General features: G+C 39.1%; 1 protein-coding gene across 2 annotated transcripts in view; it reads left to right on the forward strand.

Moving 5' to 3' along the window:
• The window catches only part of LOC131679017 (ankyrin repeat domain-containing protein 29), a 583,762-nt gene extending 569,306 nt beyond the window's left edge, over nt 1–14,456 (forward strand). For both annotated transcript variants that reach the window (XM_058959528.1, XM_058959529.1), the window contains one exon: nt 62–14,456. In XM_058959528.1, the coding sequence (XP_058815511.1) occupies nt 62–436 (375 nt within the window). In that variant the 3' untranslated portion in view covers nt 437–14,456. The remainder of the gene's footprint in view (nt 1–61) is intronic.
• The last annotated feature ends 323 nt before the right edge of the window (nt 14,457–14,779 follow it).

Genomic DNA, 14,779 nt, shown 5'->3' on the forward strand with positions numbered 1-14,779 from the left:
TAAAATCAGTTCGGCCTTTATCATAGATAATAGCAAAAAAAATATAACTTTTCCCTCCCAGGACGGCGCCACGGCTCTCTTCAAGGCTGCCCACAAGGGTCACAGTTCGGTGGTTCACGAACTGCTCAAATACCGCCCAAATCTGGGACTGATACCGAACGGTGAATCGGCCCTGCATGCGGCCGCCCTGTTCGGCCATCTGCCTGTGGTGAAACAGCTGATTGGTGCCGGTGCTGACCTTTCGCTGAAGAATCAGGATGGTCTTACTCCGCTGCAGATCTCCCGGCAGCAAAAGTATCACGCCGTCTACCAGTATCTGAAGGATCGCGAGCACTATCTGCGCCATCAGAGTGCCTCGGTTGGCAGCGGTAAAAGTCTGGTATCGGTGAACGCTCCGGGATCGTCGGTCGTCACTACGGTAGCCATCACCAGCTAGGTGAAGGAGCCGGTTGCCGACAGGGGTAACCATCCGAGTTGAGGGCTCGTTGTTGTTTCCATTCGCTTATCTGTTTACGATTGTTACTTACTGCTGTTGCCATTCAGTCGGTACCGATATATACCTGTGTAGTATGTGTATACTGTAGCCAGTCGTCAGCGGCTGAAATGAATTCGTTAAAATGTTAATAGCTTGTTCGAGTTAGGATAGTTAGTCTTTCTTGAATCTTTTCGCGTTAGTATAGCGAGTATGGTAGTAGAGATAATGCTATACTCGGTGCAGGAGATTAGAATTAGATTAACAAATTAGTGGTAGTAAACGTTGAAGGTCTTCCCGAGTTTCGGTAGGCTGCGATAAGATGAAGTTATTTTCCTTACTGCTCGAGGAAAATGCGAGATGAGTTTTTGGGAATGACCATTGATTAAGCAGTTATGTGCCTCTGTACTTGGGCAAATGAAGTGTTTTGTCGTTATTTTTACAAGTATGTATTTGAACGTCTTACACAAGCTGGATGAGAATTTTTCAATACGACGCGTTATCATGTATAATTACAAAAATGGATGAATATTGTAGAAATTTACGTTCACCTGAAACGTCACTTTTTGGGAATTTGAAGAAGAAGTTTTAGCTACAAAACACGAAAACATTGAATACTTCTTAGCTGATTTGTGAGAGACTTCAGCTATACAACGCTGAATTTTACCAGATACAAGGTACATAACCCTTAAAATATTCGAGAATGGGAATAATTACGATCTTAATCAAATGTTCTCACATTTAATTATTGATTTAGTTGATGAAAAGTTCTAGATAAGCAAGGATGAAGCGAAATATGCTTGGGTTGAGGTTGGTATGCACCCGGTTGGGTTCTTAAGTATTCGAGATAATTTGACTTTAGCTGTTTTCAAAGTAGCTTTCAGCCCATTTGGGGCTTCTAGGAATGATTGATTCCAGGACGCATGTATCTTATGTGTAATACATTCGCACTGGCACGTAATATTTAATATTTAACTATTGTCAGCAACGTCTAACAATGTAACAGTCGAATGCACAAACGTGAGGCCATATTGATCGTCACTTAGGTACTGCTTGCAATGAGCCTAAAGAGGTTTCATAATCACCAGCTCGAAAAAGTGCGAGACAGCAATCAATGAAAAAATTCTGAGGTAATGTCCCGCTTATATTCCTTTCTACTGGTAATAGATGGCGCTGATACGAAGCAATTAACGGTGAACTGGAATCGGAGAACATTTCAGCGCTTAACTTAATAAAAATGGGGGTCCCTTTCTCCACTCCGGTACACAGGACCGTTGACTGTGAACGTTGACTGCAGTAGCTGGATTGTGATGGGGGATCGAGGGCTTCCATAACACAAGCGGCAGTGCATCCCGGTATACTTTCAGCACAGTGGCGTAACTAGGGATGGTTTTTGGGGTCATAAGCACCCCCCAAACCAAAATTTGTTGGATTGAAAAAAAATTAATTATTGGTGACTAATTTTATTAAATATTACGCCATCATAATTTTGTAAGTCTCACTACACTGAGAACCTATTGTTTAAGCATTATGGGAACTTTTGGAAAATTGTGGGTATTGGATCTTGTAACTGATCTCTTTGTCGAGGTCCCATAGTTTTAAAATTACCATCAGATCTTTTTTGAAGGGAGGCTCCGAAATATTGATTAAGGACAATGCAGTTTGATGACTATAAATTTAAACTTGCTTACCGAAAGATTGCATACAATTCCATATTCTTTTAATATGCATTTTTTTGAGAGTAGAGACAAAAACTCAGTGTGATTAACAACGACTATAATATTTTGGAAAATAGAAGGAAAATGATGACAAATGATATTTTCCGTTTGTCTTTAGCAGGATCGGTTTTATAGGTATTTTTTATCAATTATATAAACATAACAAAAAATTCAAAAAATGACAAGTTAATGGCTACTAATGGTATATATTTGAGTGTTGAATTATATGGTTTAATAAATTTTTGGATGTTTAGTATCTTTGAAGAATTTTATAATGTAAAGCAGCAGCTCATCTAATAAAATAATTTTGGCTGTCAATCCCCCGAGACGTAATTATAACAAAAAATTTCAAACAAATTTAGTCCGAGATTTGATGTCTTCGGCAAGTTTTTCGAAAATACTATTTCAAACAATTTTATTGAATGGAGCGGGCACAGAGTAGTTGGCCAGTCGATTGCATTGTATGCACCTTATCTGGGTTCGATTCCCAACCCCGTACGTCAGGTTAGAAATTTTTCTAACCTGAAAAAGAGCCGAAAAACCCTAAGGTTTATGCCTCTATAATCAAAATAAAAAAAACTTTGTTGAAGACATTACTAATTTTGATGAAGACATGAATACTCCGTGTATTCAGAATATCGAAATATATTAGACTATATCGTCGCTGTTGTGCTATCTTATTACAAACGCCATTTTGGGATAAACGGAGTTAGATGCACTACCTTACTACTCTGGAAAATCTCTAAAAAATGGCGTTTTCAGAATTTTGACATTCTGCTTGGTTACTGAGTATATCGGTAAACGTGTTGCAAAATTGTGAGATTTTTGTTTCAAATGACTGTGTCTTGGGATTGGCTCAAGTTATATTGATGTTTTGGTTGTTTTTCTGTGTAAAAATATCTGAGAAACACAATAGCATAAACATTATCAAAATAAAAATAAACGAATTGTGAGAAAAATATAGTTTTAGTTTTTAACTGGGAATATTTGGCAACACTGTAACCAAAAATTAGTATTTTTCAAGATTCTCCGACTAATTCCCTTCTAAATGCATCTAACCGATTGTTTATGGTCCAAATAATACCAAATATATGAGAAAAAAAATCAATAATTGATGCTGTATTTGCATAGAAATTTTTTATGCACGATTATGATACGTCATACATATTTTGTAATCAATACACACTTATGACACGTGTGAGTGCATTACATTTTTGGCAAACACTTTAATATATGCAACCGATCTTCGTTATAGTTGGGAGATTAATACACAAAAGATAGAAGCGATATACTGCATTCGTGTAGCCTTCATATTTTCTACAAAGTTGTTTAAAATAATATTATCAACAACTTTGCTGAAGACACTAAATCTCTTTTTATTTTTGAAGTGTTATTTCTTCATAATTACTTCTAGAAGATTTAATCACCAATATTGTTACATTAAAAGATGTGCTTTTTTATGTTGGACAGCTTCTTCGAGGTTGTTAAAGCTCCAAAGTTGATTCTTTCGAAATTATGTGATCTGGACCGTTAGAAAAGCTTTCGAACATTTATTTCATCTTAAAAGTGCACTTTGCATTTTCATACTTTGACTTAATTGACATATTATAAAAGAAACTATAAATGACAGACTAATTTTGTTTCTGAACTTTCAATTATTTATCAAACTTACATGAAATTTAAGCATTTTTGAAAAATCAGTAATCTTTATCAATACCCCCCCCGCCCCCCTCAAAACCAAATTTCTGACCATGCCACTGGATTAGCAAAATCTATCCTGCTTTGTCTGGTCGAAATTAAATTCACGAACGAGTTCAACTCGGGACGAAACAAAATTGAGTTTCATGAGATCGGTATCGTTTTGACCAACAGAATTGCTTTGGGTATGTCACTTATTGTGAGGCATTTTTGGATCATAACAACGATCATATCCACTGTATGGTTCGGGCCGAGGCGGCTCAGATAGACCCAGAATTGATCCCGTCCCACAGTGTCGCCTAGCCTGTCCGGCTTCTCAAAATCTCAAACCTCAAAATTTTTTCTTAGATTTTTCGTGATTTAACATTTTTCTCTGTTTCTTAATAGGTTGAATAGAGTCTTCTCAAAATATTAAGTCCCTAAGACGAGAGTTCAATTTTTTACAGAACTTCAAAGGTGAAATAGATGATGAATTCTGAGGAAAACTTTTTTCAAACCTAAGTTATTCAAATTAATATATCTTTTTAGTTAAGATTCCGATTGGGGTCAAACTGATTTTATTTGAAAGGTTATTCGCTGGACTTATAGCTGCCATTCGATTTAGTCGATACAAGCCTTTCTTCTCGCTCAGACATAAAAAACAAATAATAAATCGAGCAATAGTTTAAAGTTTTAATATTCAAAGTGGCTGTACTTTTTTTGAAACGGTTCGGAAGGATCGCTTGTTGTTCATTATACTTGAAAATTAGTGTACTTTCCGAAAATGAATATCTTGTTTTGCCCCTTTCTGCCCCGAGGTATGAAAAAAGGTGATTTTTCATGATACGTCTGAAGGAGACGCATGGTAGCCTTTGACTACCCAGGGTTCGCAATATAATTTATAGATGTTTAGATCATTATCAACAATTGAAAGAATGTGTATTCTGCCAAAAAATTCACCGCACCTAATTTTTGAAAATGAGTTTTTGGAAATAGTGCACTTTATATTCGTAAATGTTGAATTTTCGAACCACCCCAAGTGCCAAAATTTTGAGGATTTAAAAAACAAAAAATAAACATCATATATGAATCCAGCGTCACTAAATTACCCTAATGTGAAGTTTTCATCAAATTCGGGCCTTTTTTGAGGTTTTGTCCGACTTTTGTATGGAAGGTGATCACTGTGCGTCCATCAGCAACTATTCTGATTTTCCGCTAGATGGCTCCAGTACCACAGACAGCGACTGCAGTGGCGCGAATTTTTGCATTTTATTCTAACGACTTCGTTTTGGAATGGGAAGATCCCCTAAATGTCGCTTGATAAACAGCCCCCCTTCCGCTACAGAACCAGAATTATCCGGAGAGTGAGTCTCAATGCGGTTCGAGAGATTTGAGACGACTGCGTTTAAATTGGCTACAGCCAAAAATGTGTCTCCGATGGGAGCAGCGGAATTGGATTGCTGTACCCACTTATTGAAAAAAGCATAATCATCACACGGCCTGCACAAATTATTGTTGAAACAGGACAACAGATCAAGTGCGCTTCGCTGCATACCAGATATACAAAGTACGGTGGAAAACCGATCCGCAACGGTATTGGCATGCAATTCTCTCAATTCCATTAACGGAAGAGTCGCATGGCAACTAGAACTCATAGTTACTTTCTACCTGTCCTAGGTCAGGCTCTTTGATTTCGTATCCCTGTGCGCCAAGTGATCTTCCTTACGTACCGAAATCTGTAGAAACATTTTCGATACATCTGAAGTAGAGCTTCGATTTCTCGACGGTTTTCAGCTTCCCGGGATTCGGGAAATAAATAGTAATTTTCCCGGGAAATCCTGAGATCCCGTGAATACTGAAGAAAAAAAATGTGAATGATTTTCTTGAAAACAAAAGAATAAATTGAAAAGTATTCAAACTCATTTGGTTTCATGTTTTCTGTCCTAAAAACAGTTGTCAGAAGATGTCGATTTCATTCAATCATTTGAACTCGTCACTCAGTTTACAGTTTATAATTCTTTTGATGATTTTTCTTGGTTATTACGATTACGATTGGGACAATATACTAAACGCAGCTGCTGAAGTTACTGTTCAAAATAGGAATTCGTATCAGAACATTTCGATGAAATATGATCAATTTAATGCAAAGCACCTTCTTTGGTAATCTACAATGAAAAGATTGGGCTGTTTCAGGGTACTGTGCAGATAGTTCCGCTCAAATGAGAAAATGTAATACATGGAATGCATTTCCGTCACAGTAGGATCAGCATCATTCCGAATTAAGTATTAATCAAAATCCAGCAGATAATAAAAGAAGTTTGCAGCACTGCGCTCAAGGCTTGAGATAATTACGCACCCAACTAGAGACTGGGTGATCGCAGGTTCGATTCCTGCTTGAGGACATATCTTTTCTCAGTGTTTCTAATAAAGGTGAGTTTTCACCGTTTCTTCATTCTCACTGTTCCGGTCATTATTTCTCTGTCTGTTTTCTAGTGGACACGTGCTTATAATCGTTATACAGTTGATGATCCGTTGCGAGTCGTTTTTCCAACAAAAGCAATCTACGGTAGGCGATGTGGCTAGAATCGCCCAGTTCTGCGTCTTTATTTTTAAACGTAAGCGCTACAACATATCGACCCGAAGAGTCCCGGCTATAAGTCGATACAAAATGATCTTCGGCTGCTTGTTCTTGAGTGGACCAACTTTTTTTCGGAACCGTAACTTTCAATACACCCAAACTTGAAAATTTTTGTCGAGTTGTTCGTTTGTCACTGAAAGTATCTGTAAGACCGGATAAGTACCATTTTCCGATACATGACCTCCTGCGGCCCAACCAAAAACTGTGTGTCGGAAGCTAGGAAGCAATTCCGAAAGTTTCTATTGAAGTGGGAATCCGCAAGATCCATCCACACTGAAATATTCCAATATTCCAGGATTGCAAGGATAACTAAGCAAATGACTCAAAATACGACGACTTAGAATGAACATGAGCTACAATTGCTTTGGGTTTCCTTTTCCCTGCACCTCCAAATCCAACAAATGACATGTGCGAGGGTAAGGCCTTTAGACGCGACCTTTTTGCGCAAGCAGTCGTCATGAAGGTCGACAAGCACATGAATCGAGAACAGCACGGCATTCATGGAATTCACCACTGGCACTACGAATGCACATAGTAGCAGTATGCAACAAGGCTTGCTCGGTGGATGCAATCAATTGTACCTTTTTTGACGGTGAACTTTTGTAAGTTTGGCTCGGAAAACGAAATGCCACTGGTCCGGGTGTATCCATCGAGGCTAGAGTCGTTTTTTCACATGACGTGACTGACTATAGCATAGTACACAGCTGCACACGATTCGATTAGGTGCTTGGGCCACCACTTGAACTGGGGTTGTTTTTCGCTTCACTAGGAATGTTTGCCTTTGGGTCGAATTGGAGTAAAGTGTTGTGACGGTGATTACATTCCTTACACGAGCTACTTTTACAATCTACGACCACATTACGATTGCTAAAATAATTACACGCAGCTTTAGCTCTTTCACTCGTTGAAACCGCAGTGCTGGCGTCTTTGACAGAAAGCTGCGGACTCGATGATGTAATGGACACCCGCGCAATCGAAATATACAAATCTTTTCTTGCTATCAGCGTCACGAGAAAAACTCACTAAAACTTTCGGGGTAATTTCAACGAAGACAACGCACGAAGATTTTTCTGCACTACATTCACCAATTCACGGACATTGATTCGCTGAAAAGACACGATCGCAAATAATGTAAACGTTGTTGATCGTTTAAAGAGTCATTTCGGCGAACAAGAAGATTTAACTCACTGCGAAAATGGCCGCTAAATTTCGGAGTGAAATATCTGGAAGCTTTATGTATGAATCCGTTCAGGCCTTTTGGGCAAATCTTGTGTCGAGGGTGGCCTTGGGTTCCTGCGGATGTGATTGGAGCTTCAATTTCTTCCCGATCTGGTAACGGATTTCACTCAAAAGATCATAAAACTCCAAACACTTTCCATCTTAAGCGACGACACTTCATCGTCTTTGATCAATCCGAAGAGCTTGCTTTCCATTTCAAAAAAGGTCATACGCATTTCTTCTAACGCTTGTCCCCGAGTTTCGAGAATCAAAAAATCGCCATCATCTTTAAACGTGGTTATAAAGATCAAAAGTTTCGCAGCACGCTGTTGGACTGCACTCAACGTTCTTTGTAAAAACAAAATGGCGGCCATCTCAAATCACTTCCTTTTTTCTCAAAGCGTAAAAATAATGACTGAAGATGCTTTCGTCGGCAATTACTATCACTCAAGATACACGATTTTGGTCAACTGTCAAGAGCCGAAATTACGATAATCTAATATGATTTTTTTGGGATTATTTCTCCAGAAAATAAAAGAAGTGCTTTTCCTGCTCCATCGAACGGAGTACCTTCTTGGAACTGTAACAAGGTGATCATGATCTTTGATAGGTAAATATAAAACCATCAGTTTTGTAGGGAGAATAATTACAGCACAGCCTCTTTTTTGGTCACCCTCACCACTACTGTCATAATAATTAGCATATAAGTGATGCATAGCTGCCATCATCCGACGAACGTTACGGTGATATGCGCACTACAATGGTTAGCGCGAGCTGTCAGATAAATTTGTGTATTTAAAGAACATTCATTACATTTACATGCAGTATTATCATTTCTTCGCGAAACGACTATTGTTTGAATGTTTAGTTACATAGAATACAGTTGTCGCCGAAAAAGAATTCTTGGTTCCGTGTATTACGCGTAGGTTGAATATAACATACAACGTGGGGTCTAGCCACCAGATGAATCATTGTTTCTTTCGTTAACCCGTCGCCGAACAGGTGCCAATAACCGAGTTTTTCTGCTTTCATTAAGTTTTTCGTTTGCGTTTCTAACGTTCAAAAAGCCCTTATTGGAGAGCAGTACAACGTTTTGAGTACATATGGATCACTAAAATCTGAAACGTTGCTTCGTAAGAAACCTAGAGTCGCAAAAGCTTTGGTAGCTATTGTGGAAATATGGTCGCTGAATTTCAGTTTGCAGTCAAATAAAACGCCTAGTTCTTTAATTGAGAACACCCTTTCTAGGCTACATCCATCTACTTTATAGTCGAACCGAAAAATTAAGTGGCATCGACTAAAGCTAATCACTTTGCACTTGTTTATGTTTAAGTCCCTTCCGTTGAGTTTATACCAATCTTATACTAAGTCGATGTCAGCTTGAAGAACTACATAGTCTAGAGGAGATTTTATTTTTTAGGAAAATCTTCATGCGTCCGTTTATGTTTTGAAGGTCGCAGTTTTGGTGCATACCACCAGCCAGCATGGACTCGCACATAGTTATTTCCTGTTCTGACGAGGCGTTCATTGGGATAAGACTGATAAGGTACAGTGTCCAACGAAGATGATGCAGGTTATAGTCGCCCAAAACAATGACGGTGTCAATATCATTGGCCATGTCCAATATTTTCTGAACGGCATCAGAATGAGCAGCGTACAATGCAGGATCACTATTCGGTCTCAGATAGACGCAGCAAATAAATATCGATTGCGAAGCTAGAATCACTTGAACAACGATTTGTTCGAGGTGCTCATAGCTGGGTAGTGTTGACAGAAGACTGGTTTTAATTCCAATCAGTACACCTCCACCACGTTGAAGCTGACTGGAGTTCTGGTTTCGGTCGCAGCGATATATTGTGTAGTCCGATGAGAGCTCTACATTACACACATCGCCTCGCAACCAGGTCTCGGTGAGAGCAATGATATCGTAATCGTTTGAGGATGTTGCCAGGTTAAATTTATTCGTCTTCGTCCGCATCCCTCTTACCTTTTGATAGTACACTGAAAGTACTTTTTTTTGCATAGACGATGTCGATGGGCGGTGTGACAAAGTGCAGGCAGTACTGTTGGTTGTAGGACCGACGGCCGAATGAGTTCTGTCCAATCTTTCAGGCGGCAGGCTGGAACGTGCAAAAGCCGACGAAGTGCATGCTGCTGAGAAGCTCACTTGGGAGTTGGACATCTCAGCTACCAGATCACCAGTAGAAACCACGGTTACGGGACGAATTAGCGGAGACGGAATGGTTGGTTCGACTGTGGCGATGCAGTAGGCATCCGAGTAGCGTTGTGCAGAGCTTTTCTGATGTGTGTTCCAGTTGTGTGCCCGTCCAAAGCAGTGTAGTTAACATTGCCGCTGTGTATGGCGTGAGCGATCTCTCTGAAAGCACGATGATTTTCAGGCAGAGAATAGTTAGAAAATTCCTTCGGGCCATGTCTCACAGCAAAGAGTTGTGCTTTTTAGATCCATACTTAATCCCACTTTGAAGGATACAAAATTGAGCGAAGAAACATCGACGTTTTTTTGGCATGAGTTTCACTATCTTAGTCGAAGTATCTGCTCCCAGACACTCACGAGCCAAAGCCTCGACTTGTTCGATAGAAGTTGTTGGATCGAAGGCAGACATATACAGCCAAAACAGATTATCGTAGTTACGAGCCGTAATAAACGGCGCGGAGCCAGTTATAAGTTTGGTACCCTGGTTGCATGGCGTGCCTATCGAATTTCCGTCTTCGCCACGGCATCGTTTTGGAGTGTTTGATTTAGCTCGATCTTGATTGATTGGTGGCCAAATTTTGCGAGGAGTTGCTATGGATGTTGAAATCGGTTAGGCTTTCACCTTGGTTGTAAGTTTGGCGATCGCGGAGCTCAACTTTGAAGTATCCTCTTTTATAGCGAATATTGCATCGGGAACAGCCACTGCTTCCTGGTTTGAGCATCTGGTAATGTTGCGAAAAGAGTTCCGCACACTAATCGCACATCCAGAAGACGTTTTTCGTGTTTTGGTAAAGCTGCTCCAGTAGAGGAGAATCGACTCCCACACAAACCGTATGAAAAATGCACCACAGTAGCTCCGGCAGAAAATGCGATCCGAATCCGAAACCACTTTAAGGCACTTCTTACAAACCATAGCACAGCGGGATAGTAAGCAAATGGTATATCACAGACGGAATAGCGCTGACAGCAACACAGCGGAAAATATAATTTGTACGGTCGCTCGTAAAGTGCAAATAGCGTATGTTAATAATCTTTCGTCGTTACACTAACTGGCAGCAGAAAGCACATCAGTCGAATGAAGAAATTAACTGCACAAATTGTCTGTACTCCAGAGTCCTTCGTGATGCAGTTATGTTCCGATGACAAAAATTCACAATACACACTCGAAGAATCAGCCAAGCGCTAGAAATACAACAACTATACCTCCAACGGTGCGTTTAGTCGTTCCGTAATCATCGTGAAGACATCCCCATGGCTTACCGTGTGAGTTGAAGTCTTCTTAAACCAGCTGATGTGCTATGTATAGGAAAAACAATGTCAACAAGTCTGCCTTTTATTCGGACTTGACAAGCGACGACTTCAATATCTGGTACCGAGGATTAACTATTGAAATAATAGCACATGTTGATCGACAAAAACGCTCCTCCATAGTGTTTTCTTAACCCTGGCGAAAATTGTGGGACTGAAATATAGGGACACTTGGGGTTCATGATGTACTATGTGGAAATTCCTGCTAGTTTCTAAGATTTCTGAGATGGGGAGTAACTTACTTATGTGTAATAGCACCGATCAAGGGACACTCTAGGGCCTTTACGAGGAAGCTAAGGGGAGGAAATGATTGTCCTCTTTCGAAAATGTATAGGCACATTAAAAGATGTTCCCTCAATGGGATAGTCAGACTCTTGCTGTTTAGTGAATAAGGGAGCGTAGAAATTAGTCGGGCCGGGAACGTAGCCCCTTCTTCTCGGAGAGTTCCTTAAATGAATGGTTCAGTTTTTTCCAGCATAATTTGCACGCGAAATATATTTTTCACACCTTATTTCTACAATGGGTAGCTGTATGGCTCAATTGTGTGCAATGACGGCATGTTCCGCTGCATAAACAGGCAATTAGATAGACAATCCTCGTTTAAAAGAACAAAGTTTGGAAGAGCAGATCCGGTGAAATGCTCGAAATGAGACCGATTGAAAATAAGTTGTTTTCTTATAATGCTCGATTTTTGCTGAGCGCAATTGCCCGAAAAACGAAATTTTCACTGACTGAAGCAAATGGTTTTGGAAGGAGCCAACCCCCATATTTTGCAATTGAGGCCCCCGTCGGAGACTACACCATCAATCTGTACTTCCCAGGCGGGTACGTAGACAAGACTTCTTCGTAAACTGCCAAGTGTTGTTTAGTTAGAATCCGCATATATCGATGATGTTAAAGGGCTTATATTTGATCCAGGAGAAGACCATCCAGGGGATGGTTGTATTAGATGGATATAATTTGTATCAAAAAAGAGGCTTATCGGCACTATTTTTGCCATCGGAGAATTATCGAAATCGACTTCCATTGAATCTGAGAGGATGTCGGTCGTTGGAGATACCTTTCCGTTAGCTAACACTATCATGCGGTTTTCTGTACTCGCGAAAGGTTTTATCGGTGGAACGGTAAATTAATGTAACGAAACTTAAAAGAATGAAATAATTCGTACTTAGCTGTGGAACATTTGAAATATCAGTAGCCAACAAACTCATTTTCGTTGAGCCGTCGGTCATACATCCCGTTAGCGTAGGGTGTTTCCAAATAGCAGCCATAATGTCCGGGAATTTTCTTTTTCACTTAAACACGCAAGGTCTGAACTTTCGTCACCTCGGGTAGAAATCAGATGCTCACGAACGGTTTTCATTGGGGTTTACTGAAGTACAATGTAAGACGATATCTCTAAAAATAGTCCCGTTTTTTACCTAACTCAGATTTTACACGAATTAACTATTTCGGGGGAAAAAATTGCGCGAAAAAGTTTTGCGTTTATGCTCAAGCGATGCCTACTTCGATTCAGCAGCCTCCAGTGCCGGGATGTCTGGAACTCCGGCCACCTCTGTATATTTACAAATTGGCATAACTTTGACATTACATGAGATATCTTAATACTATTGTGGTGAAATTCGACATTTTTGATGGTTTAAACACCTTTTCTCGCAATTATGATATTTAAAATGTTTTGTTTGTTTGTATCGATTAGTAAATTATGTACAATTTAAAACGCGCGTATAAATGAAAAGAGGTATTTATATGCTAATTTACTAGTTTCCCTGGCATTTTATCAATCATTATTTGTTCGTAAATTAGTTATTTGAAAGGCGTTTCGAGTTTCGCTCTTTAAAATCCGACACTAACTTCGTGACAGGACTAAACTAGCGTCCGATTGACGCCAACTCCAAAACCGAAAACAGTTTTGGTGTTTCTGAGCAAACCTCTAGACCTGCGTGATGCCCACTAAGTTAGTGTCGGATTCTGATGAGAGGAACACGAAACGTTTTTTCCAATAACTGGTTTAGTTATAGATTCTGTGTCCTTTACGCGTTTAGAACAATTTTCTCCTTAGTGGAGGAAAAAAACTAGTTTTTACCTAAGTTTTCTCCACTAAAGAGATAATTGTTCGTATTTTATGTTTACCACAAGCTTTGACAAACATTCTTGATAATCCGCCTTTTTTGAAATCTGTCCAAAATTTATAGATGAATCTCACATAAAACCGAACCGTTAAGAATGTAAGTAATAGATTAGAGATAAAATTTTAAAAAAGCCGAACCCAAAAATTTTAGATTTGAAGAACCTGAACCCGACCGAAAACCGGAACTAAAGGCTCCTAAAACCCGTTAGTGACTAAAGGATGTGATATATTATGCAGTCTGGTGTCGCCAGTGACTTTTTTAGCATTCAAATTTATCAATTTGAAATTTAATTGCATTATCAATCATAAATAGAATGATAATTACCATGGATTTTACTACTACTACTACTACTACTACTACTATGTCATTCATCACCCTGGTGTATACCAACCTATGTCTCGAAATATTTATTTCGATTTATCGATGCTGCTTTAGGCCACAAGCACATACAAGCATAAGCAATTATAACAAAATTAGCTTTAAACATGCACATTAACAATGATAAACTATCGGGACTCAAATACACTGTAAACATAATTATTATATACGTAAACTTTCATGGTCATTTCGACGCCAACTTATTTCTAACTCGGTGCGCTTTGCACAAAAAGTTTTTAATCAATATCGATTATTCTTAAAAGGTAGAACTAAAGCTCTTTTTATCTTCCTCTTCATACATTTCGTAACTAAGAAATTTTACCTTTTTTTATCGAAATAAAAGAAATTGAAACTAATTTTATACGAATCACAAGCGTTACTACATTTATAGATACATATGTGTAAATGGTTTTCCACTGTTATTACTAGCGAAGTATTATGGCAGCACGCCAATCCACTGAATCGTACTAAGTCCAAAACAATAAAAGCAGATATTAAACAAGTTAAAGATAGCCGCTAGAAGGCAAATATAAAACAGTTAAATACAAATTAAGCTCATTGTTATAAACTCTCACGCAATAAAGCGCTCACGCCAATGCTACAATACAATAGTTAAAGCAATACACATTCATACCTACTATAACGATAATAAACAAAATACACAATCGATGCAATAAAAATAAAAATAAACCGAAACAAAAAAAAACATGTCAAGCAGTAAAGGATTTTCCAACCTCGGTCAATCCCTCAATGGTGGCAGATATCCGAAAGCCATCTTTATGACCATTCGCCGTTTGTTTTGGTACAACACAACAGTAAATAGACAGGTAGGTCCGGCGTTGTATGTGGTGTGACTGGCTGTAAACCTGTTCGCCGGTGTGAAGGTGAGAGAGAGAGTATAAAAACAAAAATCTAGCCCCCTTTGGGTCACGAATAGTAATTACCCGTAGATTGCCAGTGATGCAAAATAACATGAAAATATAGGAAGGAGATTGCGGTGAGGTATGGTACGGAAAAGCGCTT

This window comes from Topomyia yanbarensis, chromosome 2 (assembly GCF_030247195.1).
Source record: "Topomyia yanbarensis strain Yona2022 chromosome 2, ASM3024719v1, whole genome shotgun sequence".
NCBI classification, from domain to species: Eukaryota; Metazoa; Arthropoda; class Insecta; order Diptera; family Culicidae; genus Topomyia; species Topomyia yanbarensis.